This window comes from Colossoma macropomum, unplaced genomic scaffold (assembly GCF_904425465.1).
Source record: "Colossoma macropomum unplaced genomic scaffold, Colossoma_macropomum, whole genome shotgun sequence".
NCBI classification, from domain to species: domain Eukaryota; kingdom Metazoa; phylum Chordata; class Actinopteri; order Characiformes; family Serrasalmidae; genus Colossoma; species Colossoma macropomum.
The window spans coordinates 5,894,202-5,908,211 of record NW_023494786.1 but is presented as its reverse complement, the minus strand read 5'-3'; the positions used below and the strand labels follow the sequence as shown (position 1 = coordinate 5,908,211).

At 39.1% G+C, this 14,010-nt stretch overlaps 1 protein-coding gene across 2 annotated transcripts in view; it reads left to right on the top strand.

Annotated features, from left to right (window-relative positions):
• The window catches only part of megf6 (multiple EGF like domains 6), a 117,074-nt gene that overhangs the window by 55,453 nt on the left and 47,611 nt on the right, over positions 1 to 14,010 (top strand). For both annotated transcript variants that reach the window (XM_036558675.1, XM_036558666.1), the window contains exons 11-16: positions 1,468 to 1,590; positions 3,497 to 3,619; positions 5,380 to 5,622; positions 8,201 to 8,332; positions 11,653 to 11,781; positions 12,929 to 13,057. In XM_036558675.1, the coding sequence (XP_036414568.1) occupies positions 1,468 to 1,590; positions 3,497 to 3,619; positions 5,380 to 5,622; positions 8,201 to 8,332; positions 11,653 to 11,781; positions 12,929 to 13,057 (879 nt within the window). The remainder of the gene's footprint in view (positions 1 to 1,467; positions 1,591 to 3,496; positions 3,620 to 5,379; positions 5,623 to 8,200; positions 8,333 to 11,652; positions 11,782 to 12,928; positions 13,058 to 14,010) is intronic.

The following is a 14,010-nucleotide window of genomic DNA, read 5'->3' as shown; positions in this document are numbered from 1 at the left end:
CTCTTTTTTGTCATCACAGCCTTATTACATACAAAGACTTATTATTCAGTAACTACAGGGACTTCAATGCAAACTGGTTGATCTATTCTTACGTTACGGAAGTGTATAATAAAACTTTAGGCCAGCCGACAGGCCCTTGGCCTATTAAGGGGTTAATAGTCTTTGTCATAATGTGCTGAATGCAAATGTTATCTACTGTTCAGCACCTACTTACAATAAAGCTTTGAATAACTGACAAGATGCTTTCAATACTGTACAATGCAAATTTTATAGTCCTAAACGTATTTTAAATGACAAAACCAAAGCAATGTAAAAATGCCCTCGAACCTTCTGTCACCACTTTAAACAGAATTAGGATTGAAAATGTGTCTACATACAACTATCATGTTTTAGCATTAGATCATTATTTGACATTTAAGCCTCATATTTTGCATTCAGTAAAGAAAATGAAGATGATGTCTGATTGGAATTTGTAACACAAAGAATTAAATTGTTTCGAAAACATTCTTCAAACAGTAGAAGTAAGTAAAACTGTCTGTCAGTGCTTTATTGTGAGTTGTTGATTATTAATTTTTCTGTTTTATTTTTGTAATGTGTTATTTGTTTTAATGGTTAATATTGTTGCCTATCTTGGCCAGGACACTCCTAAGATCTTTTATCCCATTAAGATTTTTTTAATGATTAAATAAAGTTAATATCACTGTACATACTCAGTGGAAACCCCCGGGAAAAATACGTGTCTGTTTATTGTTATTTTGTTTATTTGTATTTAATTAGTATCATCATGCTTGTTGTATTAAAACTTTGCATGTATTCCAGTAATACTCGTATTTCATTGTTAAACAAAAGGGTTAAGATCTTAAACAGAAAACTGTCCAGTCATATCTGGGTAGATATAGCCAAACGAGCTCTCCCATTGATTAGGACTTCAGAAGCTGGACTGAAGGCCTTACATTGTAGTTTAACTACCAAATTATGAGGTGACAGTGGAATCATGTTTTGATTTACAGTGGGTGGGACCAGAATCGTGAAAAAAGTCACTCTAGACCTTCTGGGGGTCCCAGATACATCACTCACTGTGAATATGAGCAGTAGTATAGCCATGTTTCAGTCAGTTGTTAGAAAAGGAAAACAGCAGTGGCAGCTCTATGCCAGGACACTTTACTGAAGGAGTCACTGAAAAACTGATTGAAAGAAGGTATTTTGCAAGCTTCAAATGTCTGCATTTAATCCAGAATAGTCGAACAGTGTTTTGCACCAGGACTAGTTTGGTGCTAACATACGATTAGAAGATCCCATAAGGGCTAGCACAAATGATCATTATCGCTGTAGATGTTGTAAAGTTGTAACATTCATGGCCTAAACTGAAGACCTAGTCACAGTTTGCCACTGTAAGTATATGACTGTTTGACATACGTAAGGATTAAATACTTAATATATATAAATGTGTGTTGATATGTGTTACAGACAGTGATGAGTGTGAAGGTGAGGAGGCCTGCTGTCACCAGTACTGCAAGAATTACCCAGGAGGATACGAGTGTAGCTGCAAGCCAGGATATACACTCAGCCCTGACGGCTGCGCATGCGATGGTGAGTGTACTCTGTGATGGTGATAGTGAGGTCAGCAGCCATTTTTCTATATACTAAAAATTTCTGCACTAGCATTCTGACAAATTTTGATAACCAAGCAGCCGTAAGAGTTACTTAAAAAAAGGCTTGCTGTGTTTGAAATCATATCTGATCACAAAATGAGCACGTGCGAATTTCACCAACAGTTTTGTTATTCATCAGTTTCATCTTTGGCCTATCTGTACGATCAAACTCATGTCTGGTAGCAATAAGAATCAGAATATATATAAGAATAAAAACACAAAATAACAATAATACTTATAATCTGTGCACATGCCAATTCAGTAATAAGTGGATGTGTTTATTTTACATGTGTATTGTTATGAACAAATCCTACAAATATTCCATGTTCTATTTTATTACACTGCATTTTGTTTTATACTGACACCACCCAAAAAATAAACAAAACAAAAACATAGCTAGTGCAGAAGCATCCTGTTCACTGCAGTAGTACAGCTTTTAACAACGTTTTGTTTATTTCACATTTTATTCTTTTTGTAGTCCTTGTAATCTTAACACTATAAAGTTTGGCCAGTAGAGGGAGCAGTGCAATTAGCGTTTAACCTTAAAGTCCTCCTACTAGCACAGCCATTGGTTCATCAGCTGCAGAATGCTGTTGTTTTAGTGGCTCCAAAACATCTACATGAATTAGGGTGTGCTTCATGTGAATGATATGTTAATTAGGTACTGGTTGGTGCTTAATTTCACATACTGCGCTCAAATCTCCATTTCATGAATCAGATGCAAAGTAGTTTATATGTCATTAAAAGTGGTCACTTCTGCATTTTTTATGCAACTTTATATGAGGGACACTGTATGTCCAGACAGTCGTTTAGTCTTATGCTGTGTTTACATGTTGGCGTTGAAAAAAAAATATTATTATATATATTATTTTGTGCCTTATAGTAGCGACGGAACGTGCCACGTGGTGGGCAGCCATGTAAGGGTTGCCATGGTGATAACGTTACTGGAATAACGATGCCTTACATGCCCATGTGCAGGGTGATGGAGCCATTATTTTACTAGTTCAGATCACGCCTTGAACATATGGTTCTAGTGTGAGAAAAGAGTGTACGACTGTAGGTGTGGAGAGAATTCTGAGAACTTGAATTCTGAGTTCTGGATGGCTACTGCTTTAAGGTAGAAGAACAGATTTCCTATTAAAGAACAGAGATAGGACTGGGGAACAGGGAGGACACGGAGTGGTGGTGGGGTGCGAAAACGTTCACACAGGAAACAGAAGGTAGAGATGGAAATTCACAGGATGTTAGATTAGAAAGAGGAGAAGATTTAGGTGTGGTCCTCCTCCTAAACTTTAGTTGTTGCATAACGCCATTTTATCCTAAAAAGTGTTTGAAACACATGCTGACTTTTCTAATGGTGTTTTATTCCAACACTGGCAAAATTTGGGAAAACTTTTCTTGACCTCTTTGTCAGAATGTTCCACGGACTGCTCACTGGTACTCACCGCAACATTCAAAAGCATGGAATAGGTCTGTCACATTTACTATGCAGTTGCCTAATTGCAGTTATTTGAGATGACCACTGGACTCTACACATAGTTCTGTGTAACTGTAGGCATGTTATGAGTGTGCTCTGCATTGATTGGACAGTACAACTAGTCTTAGCTACTTGTATTGTAATAGTTGCAAACAATGAACAAGAAAAGACAAATTGTTAATTTATTTAATTTAATTTATATGAAAATTTAAATTTCATGATCTGCTAAAGTTTCATGATCATGACAGCACTAACATGGACTATTCAGTTGTAAACACAGCATTAATGGGTTTATTTGTTCCTGTACAGTCTGACAGTATCTGATTGTGTCTAACTGATATTTCTAACATGATATTTCTCTCCTTAGACGTTAATGAGTGTGTGTTGGAGACGTCAGGGTGTAATCACTACTGTGTGAACATGCCAGGATCGTACGAGTGTTTTTGTCGGGAGGGCTTCCGGCTGGACTATGATCAGCAGACATGTCTCCGTGAGTACTGCACTTCACTCACTACACAGTCCAGCAGTGCAACACTGCTGTTTTAGCATTTATCAAGATGTTTTTGTTTCAAGGGAAGATAATTAGATATTAAATAGCTCCAGTTTGTACATAAAACTAAGTTTTGGTATTTGTTCCACATACGGCTATGCATGAAAGGCAAGATAACTATTGTGTGTATGAAATATGAAATTTAAGATTGCTTTAGTTTAACATTATCTACAAAAATGGAATAAAGTACATTGCATAGCATACACAACAGTTACAACCATCTTGATGGCTGAATTTTATTTGCACTTTTCACTAATTTTATAGATAATAACAATAATAAAAATAAATAATACACAGTAATGTAAAACTTTCTGTGAGCTTCTAGAAGCATAAAACACTTCAGATGTCTGGTTCCTATCACCACCACTGTGAACAATTCTGACTCAGTAACCACTCTTAATGACTTTGTTTACATCTTAACCATTTAATTATGCAGAATTTTTGAAAAATTGGTGTAATTTCCCTTTAGGACACTGCAATTTGAGGCAAGTGTGTGATGATTCAGTCATGCAGTTTGCACAATGCTAATTTTTGGATCATGCACTTCCAGTCCTATATACCTACATTAGCCTCATAACTCCAGTGTAGACTTCAGACACCAAAGATGTCATAGCTGATCAACTACATTCAAGGTAACAGGAAAATTCCTTGATATTTTACTGAACTATTGCATTAAGTGCTGCAGATTGAGGAAGACTAATTTAGGCACTGACTCACACGCTAGAGAATGTGATCACACGATTAATACTTTGTGCTTAATTAATAAACAGGACAGTTTTCTGAATGCATGACATGAAAACAGTGGCAGTGAAAAGTTTGGCTTTTTCTTAATTTGTACTACATTCTGCATTTTAAAATAAAAGTTAAACCATCAAATAATATATGGAACTATTTAAAACTCTTCAGAACTAATTACATGTAAAGCCTTCATTTCTGGCCTTAAATATCAGAACTTGTCAAAAAATGAGAAAAAAAAGCCCACTTTTACAACAATTTTTACTAATGGGATTTTTAATAATATTTTCATGATGTAACCAATCAAAAAAGAGGGGAAAGCAGAACCAGAGAGCCAATACCAGGCTGAACAGTAGGACAGTCGCATTTGTGATTAAAAAATGCTCAGCTTGAAGATGAATTCACTGGCATATGTTTCATCCTCTACATTGTTATCACCAAGGTTTGCTTATCAACCTTGAGAAATAGATGAGTACCCCAATGGGCTGTGTGGGGGCAGGCAGGCGAGCACAGTGGAAGACAGAGTAGGCTGCAGTTTTCAAATGTTTTCAACTTTTTGGGCAAGTCAAACTAGCTTTTTATCCATGTTGGAGGGAACTACCAGACATGGCAGCTGCTGTTCTGGTGGCCACACTGAAACTTGGCCAAAGGAAAGATTTTTGAGGGAGGCTGAAAACCAGCGACGCTCCATTGCCGCACTGTTAAACAGTGCAGGCGGAAGTTCAGTAACACTACTATTTACAGCTGGGCATGACAACACAGTGACTGTGAGGAAGAAAGAGTACTCGCAGAGAGTGTATTTACTTGGAAATCAGCTCATCACAGATATTTCAAGCATTTAAGTCTTTAGATTTAAATGTCTATAAGGTTATGAAAATCATACATTCAGTCAGGTAGGTATATCCTTTTGACTGCTTTTAAATTTGTCCATCTCTGTGTATATATGTGTTTGGGTGTTTGTGCAGCTCTCTATGCGAGTGATATTGATGCAGAAGAAGAAGAAGAGGAGGAGGAGGAGAAAGAGGGGGGCGAAGAGGAGCTGGAAATCCTTCGTCTCCCTGATCTTTTATTCCGGAGAGCCCCACAGCTCCTGCAGTACACTGCTGCTTTACACTCACCTTATGACAGTGAAGACACACATACATCCTACTCCGAACACACACGCGACCAAGAGCAGAGAGAAGAGCTCACTGTGATCAGCAGAATTAGTAAGACATATAAGTAAAAAAATGCTATGATTATGCTCATTTCTGCTAGCACCCCTAAGGGACTTCTAATAGTATGTTAGCACTAAGCTACATTTGTGCACATGTGGTTAAACCAGTAACTTACTAAAGTTGTCTCAAACAAACAGTCCTCTCATCTTCGGGTTTTCAGGCTCACATGTGGAGTCATGCTGCCTATTATTCAGTCAGACTAGCTCATATTACCAACTACAAACGTAATGAAAAATGATTTGACTCAACATTTAGATCCAGAGCTTTTTTGTGGCTTTGGAGATGGGTAGAAAACAGCACCCTCCACTGTGTCATGGTATGGGGTGTCTTTTAAAAGTCACACAGGCTCAAATTTTAACCAAAATATATCCACACATGTGCCTAAAGAGTTGGAAAGCTGCTATCAACAACCATCAGCAGTGATTGGAGGACTGAGGAAAAAGGGGCAGGTCTTGCAATGGGTCTGAAATGGGACTTTCTCAGTCCCTGATGTTGGCAGTCCAGTGACGCCCTCTCCCTACAGTATGCCACACAGCTTTTTTTCGCACATTGGATACTATGCTGTGTAATACTGATGCAGAGTTGCATGCAGTGTACAGTACGTATACAGTACACAGTAAGCTATTTTGAACACAGCCAATAATATGTAATTCCCCTTTAGCAGTTTTACAGTGACTCATTCAGTAAAGAGCTGAAACTTGAAACTGAAACTTGGCTAAGCTACCACTCGCACTTGCATGTACCTAGGACTCCCAGAAGGCCTACAGTGACATTTTTTCTCATGCAACTGGTCCCACCCATTGGAAAACAAAACGTGATATATACTGTAGGTTGGTACTTAGTCTATCATCTAAGGCCTTCAATGCAGCTCCTAATGTCCTGATTGGGGAGGGCTTCCTTGGCTGTATGTACCTTGATACCATGGTGGAAAAAACAGACTGGACATTTTTCTGTTTGGTGTTTCAAGATCTTAACCCTTTTGTTTCCCATTTTAATTTGATGATGAAACACTTAACAATGAAATAAGTGAATTGCTACAATATTTGCAATGTTTCCAGGAATTATTAGGCCTTTTACAATTAGCACACACATTGTGCTTTAATATATCGTCACTGTTGGCCTTTTTTTTATTTGTGATCACCAGCTGTTATTTACACTGTGTCAAAATTTCATGACAACTGTACTAACAGAAATGGTCAGAAATGCTTAAAATACAATGTTGTTACACTGACTTTATGTAAGTTACTGATTTTTCTGTGCCTCTTCACCACAAATGGATTTTAAAAATGCATTTTTTGGCCAAATGCTCTCTCAACACTACCATTACACAATGTTTAAGTCACCTAGCAGAGTACTTAGATATTTTGTGTTATAGCTTTCAGTGATATTTCAGTGATATTAGAGCGGTTAAACTCTTCAGGTTCCTATCACCTCTACTGTGAACGATTCTGACTCTAAATTTCTCGAGAATGGAGTACCTCACATCAAACCACTCTGAATTAGTTTTCATGTTAAAGACTTAATTATGCGGATATTTTGAAAAAGCACTGGAATTCCATTTTACGAAATTATGCTAGAAAACTAGGTATTTTCGAGACTGGACGCTGAATCTCGGCTCCAAAGTGTGCAGCATAGCGCAAAAGCCCTGGTTCTCAACGACTGAGAACAGACAGCAGACAGCAGGTCACATAGCACCGAGGTCTGGCCTCGCCAGTAGCGAACGCAAAAACAGAGATTAAGACAAACATTTGGAGGACTTATTCGCATTTATAAGCAGCGCGGTTGGTTAAATCTGCAACGAGAGTTAAAAAAAATGTTGTGAAAATGAACTCGCTTCTCTTTCGAATTTTCCCGTTCCACCTTAAATGGTTCAGCGATTACATTGGAGCCTAAGGCAGAATTTAAGGTGAAACGTGAAAATTAGAACGAGAAGCTGGCGAATGAGAAGCGCCTTCAGCCTCGTAAAACAGCCGAAAGCTGAGACATTTTACAAGAAACTCTTCTAGTTTTGAAGAAAGGTTTTCTGGCGGAGAGAAGAGCAAAGTAAATCTGCGCTCTTGTTTATATTTTTAGCCCATACTAGGACATTAACACATACTGAGACATTAAATGTTGTGGCTCCCAAGGTGGTTTGTTTGCTTTGTTGAAAGGCAAAATGTCTCTTCTTATCATTTGTGTTGTGACTCCTGATCTAACCTGGCTTTTAATGCAGAGGGAGCCGGTCGGATTTCTCACTCATCCAGTTGTGTTTTTGTTATGTGCCGCCACAGACTGTCCAGGTGGTGCACTTCCGAACTTCCAGTTCTGCCTTTTGCGTTTCGTCAACGTTATGTTATAAATGAAATATTTAGAAAATCGATTTTTGACATTTGTGAATCGATTCAGAATCGTTCACGTCCGCATCGCGATGCATCTAAGAATCAAGTTTTTCCCGCACCCCTATCATGTATTATGGATTTTTCCCTCAGTCTTGCTTTTCTTCATATAATTATTGGTCTTTGCACTTGTATGTGCACTTTTGCTGTATTTACTGCAAATCTGTGATCATATATGTGTTTGTATGTATCAGTGTGTGTGACAGGCTCGTTTGGTGAGGACTGCAGTGTTACCTGCGAGGACTGTGCTAATGGTGGTGGTTGTGGAGAGAAGAGAGATGGCTGTGTGTGTACGGCAGGCTGGACAGGGATCACCTGTAACCAGAGTGAGTCATATTACATACTCCGATCACTGATCTCAGTTTTATGGCCTGTTTATTCTCATCTGTCCACCTCACCTGTCTGTCATCGTTGTATGTAAAAGAATCCTGCTTTAAAGGGCCAATATCCTACAATATTCTTATATGCTTATATGTTTTTGTCCACTTATGACATTTATGGGTTGATGTACTCAAAACAGTGTTAAATCATTTTTATATAACCATTCTTCAACCTCTCTAAAACCTTTACAATTAAACAGGCTGTTTTTGTTATTGTAACCACCTTTAAGACTCTTATATGAGCTCTATTCTGATTGGCTGCCCTGTATTGTGCCTTGATCAGAAAGAAGTCCATGCTGAAACACTGTATAGGCTGAATAGGCAGAGACATGTAAATGACATCACAAAATGAGAAATTCAAAATTGACTGTTTTTGCAGGTTAGCTTCCATATATGGGCTGCATGGACTGGGAAGTGAATGGACACTGTGAGGAACATTCAGTTTTCCACAATAAGGGGCCTTTAAAATCTGATATGTTGCAGAAGCAGTTTTAAGGCAGTTTTCCAGGCATGCTGGCGTACTGCTACACAGTAAAAGTGCCATCAGAAACTGTAGTTTTATCATTAAAGGTCCCATATCCTACATTTTTCTTGTATTTTATTTCTCCCTTGAGGTCCACTTATAACACTGGTGTAATTTTAGGTACCAAAAATGGTCATAATTAATTTTTACATTTTATTTTTACCATTTTTCAACCTCTGTTTATCCTTTTGAATTCTGGTTGTTTTGCTACCGTGCCTTTAAAGCCTGCAAAGTTAATGACCTATGTACTGATTGGCTCTCCTATGTTGTGCATCACTGAAAACGCACACTTCAGTATGTTTGTTCATTATGCATGAATACAAATATTCTTTCACCAATGCGTTCCACTGACCTCGAATACTACTATATTTACAGGGAATAAGGAGAAAATTAGCCTATTGGCTTATCAGGCATGTCACAAGAAGCCTAACTAACCTGCTAAACAACTAACCTGCATAGCTGTCAAGTCTCATAGTTTAGTTAAGGACTGCTGGTTTACTGTAAGACTCTCCTTCTTTGCCTTTGCTGTGGTCTTACAGCAGTGAATGTAAATCTCATGGGTTAAAAAGTTTGGGGCATTGATGGTCATAGTTCAGAAATATAAATGGTTTTGATGATCGCTAATGCAACTACTACACAGCGGCTTTAATCTCTCCTCCGATGACTCAGCTGATTAAGGCGGTTGCTGTCGAAGACATATCGAGACGTTTTATGATTTATACTGGTCATATGCGTCCCTGACCTCCTTAGAAGTTGATTTAACCTTGTTCATACTTGTACTTATTGGTGTTCAGTTATGATCAGATCACCCAGGATGCACATTAATGCCAGGTGTAAATGGGGCAGGTTAAGCTAAACATCTGTAGTGCACCATTCAGCATAATTAGCCCATATTGCACCATCAAATTGAGGCCAAGAGTGCTGGCATTTAAACAGACTACCAAAACGAATGCTAAGTAAAACAGCCATCAGCTGAACATCCCTTTTATACTATTCATTCCAGCTCCTGGCTCGTTGGCTGTATCTGCCTAGATACTATGGGGAAGACAATCCTGATTGGACAATTTTCTAATTAACCAAAACTTTACAATAAAATAAAGAATATTACTAGCAGAGTTCAAAAACAATGAGCATGATGATTCTATGAAATTCATTTAGTAGAATGGTGCATTCGCCACACACACTCACGCTGGGCTCTGGGGCTGATTAGTGGTGACCATATTGCTTTACCTTACTCTTCAGGGGGCCATGAAATGGTACTTTTGTGCATTAGCGGTTTGTGTGCTAATCCGTTTGAAGTGTGGCGCGTGGAATGCAGAATTGGAGGCGATTTACGAGGTCCAGATGGTGTTCTGGTGTTGAGATGTATGGCCAGTATGGATCGGTCAATTCTGATACAATACAAACATACACACACATACAGGAGGACACAGGAGGGTTGACGTCTGCATATGTTTAAGATCACCACGGTAATCTGCCACTTCAATAAATATGTCTTACATACTGTACATTCCCCTCTCTTCACGTTTAGGGTTTTTCAGGTGTGTACCAAAAACACGAAGGGTAACTGTGTTTCCTCCAGGCCTCAGAAATGAAAATACTATACAATGAAAAATACTATATAATATATCAGATATAACAATGTTGTAGGGTATGTTTGAGTTACATCATATGTACCTTAAAAGGACAAAGTGTAGTATGCAGTACCCTTTCTTCTGACAGTTATGAAGGTTTTTAAGTTTCTCAGCGCATGTGCTAAACTTGTCCATGTCGGCTTTAATGGCTGGTATAATCTGAATAATTTTCCTGCCTCTCTGGACAGCTAGTTAGCTGACACATTCTCGTTTATTCTTGATAATGAATGCAACCAAGAGCCTACTAACTAGCTAGCTAGCAATCTGGAGAAGTAGGAAACTTATTTGGACTGCACCTTATATGGCAAGGGTCTGTCTGCGGGCCCAAGTTTTATTACACACTTCTATAACCTAAGAATAGCTCAGCCAGTTTGCAGTAAAGTCCCTGTAGTTACTGAATACTGAGCCTTCGTATGTAATAAGACTGGGATTTTAAGGGGTTAAAACAATACTGGAATTATGAGAGTCTCACAAGCTGTGCCACATCATCAGGAGTCTGATGTGCATCTTAATTATCAAGCTTATTGAATGTAATGGAATAATATTGAATAATTACTGCAGCCTTGGTTTTTTGTTTTCATTGTTTGAGCTTGTTTGGAACCCTGGAGCCATCCAGAATACACAATATAGGTGAAAATAATAAGCCCACCTAAATCTAATAAACATTTTTTAATGGATTTTAATATGGATTTTTCAGTTTTTTGTGATATAATGGGATGAAAGATAATTCTCTCTTTCAACATGGTCAAGTAAACTGTATAGGATTTATTTTAAAATAATGAAAAAATGGGCATTAGGGTCAAGTTTAGGTTTTGGGGTGAGGTTACAGTTAGGATTAGAGTGAGGCTAGGTTAAAACTAGGGATGAATCTCAAATTGCTCCCTACTTCCTACATAGTTCACTAAATGGATTGTGAAACTATGGGGTCTACAGCCAACAAGTGCACTAAATGTTAGATAGACAGCCATGTAGCTTATAGCTGAATAAAAATGTAAACATTCTCTCTCTCTCTCTCTCTCTCTCTCTCTCTCTCTCCCTCTCTCTCTCTCTCCCTCTCTCTCTCTCTCTCTCTCTCTCTCTCCCTCTCTCTCTCTCTCTCTCTCTCTCAGCGTGTGCGGAGGGGACGTATGGTGTGGGGTGCAACAGTTTGTGTGTTTGTCAGAACGGTGGACGGTGTGATCCTGTAAGCGGGAAGTGTAACTGCCCTCCAGGAGTCCACGGCTTGCACTGTGAAAACGGTATGTACACAGTGAGCCCCTCTTCAAGGAACCCTGCTGGGGGCTGCATTCATCAAATTCCTCTCTTTCCCTGGATTTCCTTACCCCAAATATAGTTGATCAGCAAAGACATGTTTGGTGTATGAACTTTGCTTCTTCAGTTTTGCATTGGAGATGCAAGGCTAATGTAGTCAACATCTATAAAAATAGTAAAAATAAAAATCCAACCTATAAGATGACTTTTGCTAGTGTTTTTGGCTACAAGATGTAATTCTTTCTGTTATTATAAATAACAGTATGTCATATAGCATCACATATGCAATAGACTTTTAAAGTCATGTGATCATTGTGTACTCTGATATATTCCCAGATTAGGAACGCTGGGCCACAGCAGTTTTTCTCGATGGGTAAAAACGAATGGCGTTTTTCAAAATCACCGCTGTCATGACCTGTGGTAAACTAAAATCTTTCAAACTTGTTTTCTCCTGTGTACATAGTTCTCCTGAGTGTCACTGGATCCTCAATTACAAGGTCGTTTAGCAGTCAACGCATGAATACATGCTACAAGCAAGCCAAGACATTGAGCACTGAACTGACATTGCATGAATGCGAAAGTCTACTATAAAACGTCAACACTGTTACATGAAACCAGCTATTCAAACTGTAGGCTTCTATGGCAAATGCAGCGTGACTGTCAGCTATGACAAAGCTAACTGATTTGAGTGGGGTTCTGTGGTGAAGTTGCCAGTCTTATGACATCAATTCAGTGCGCAGAAGTGTTAGATTGTATGTAGCATTGCTCATATTTTGACTGCTTATTGACCTCATAATTCAAAGGATATAATGATATTCAGGGGAAAAATATTCATACGGCATAACATATTGGATTTAGAATGTTTTTGTTTACCACAGGGTGTGATAGCAGTGATTTTTTAAAAAGCAATTGATTTTTCCCCAAAGAGAAGTCCTTAAATCTGGAGTTCCTCATATGCCCATGATGGCAACTACAGAATGCTATGCACCTCCAGTGCAAAACTAAAACAAGTAAAATATCACTTCAATATGGGGGCTTGAATTCTGCAAGAATTCCAGGATGCCTGGATATATAAAATGCTAGCGTACTAGAACTCTCTTTTCTGTTCTGATACGGTGTGTGATGGCTGTCCAGGCTGTCCCCAGGGCTTCTTCGGGAGGTTTTGTCGGAGGAAATGTAACTGCCCCAATAACGGACGCTGCCACCGCCTGTATGGGGGGTGTTTGTGTGCCCCCGGACTCTACGGCAAATTCTGCCACTTGCGTAAGTGCCCTCCAAGATTTTCTGTTTTTACAATTGATAAGCAAAATAAAGATTTGCAGCATTTTTACGCCTAGCCTATCCAATGAGATGAGACAGTTGGTTTCACGATATGCAACAGTAACATCTGAAGCTACAGATCCAGTGACAACCAACTAATATTCATTATTTAAGACACTCAGATGTTTGTATATACAAATATACATTGAAAACATTATGACCACTCACACATGAAGTGAATGACACTAATTATCTAGCGACATCTGCGCATATCAAGGCACAGTTGGCTCTTGTGACTGATGCGTTGGATGGAGGAGAAACAGGCAGGCGTGAAGATCTGAGCGACTTTGACAAGAGCCAAATTGTGATGGCCAGGCAATTGGGTCAGAACATCGTCGAAACGGCATGGCTAGTGGGGTGCTCGTGGTCAGCAGTGGCGAGTATATACTGGTACATATCTGGGGAAGTGATGGCACCAGGATACACTGTGGGAAGAAGACAAGCCTGTGGATGGACTGTGATGCTCTGGGCAGTGTTCAGCTGGAAAACTCGAGGCCTGCCATTCATGGGGACATCAATTTGATATGTCACCTACCTAAACATTGTTGAGGACCAGGTACACCCCTTCATGGCAATGGTATTCCCTGATGGGAGTGTCCTCTTTCAGCAGAATAATGAGCTCTGCCACACTGCACACATTGTTCTGGAATGATTTGACAAAAAGTTCAAGGAGCTGCTCTGGCCTCTAAATTGCCAGATCTCCATCCAATCAAGCATTCATGGGATGTGTTGGAAACAAGTCCGATCTATGGCAGCTCCACCTCGCAATTTACAGGGCTTAAAGGATTTGCTGCTAATGTCTTGGTGCCACATATCACAGGGCCCCTTCAGAGGTTTTGTAGAGTCCATACCTTGGTAGGTCAGAGCTGTTTTGGTGGCACACAGAGGGCTGGTGG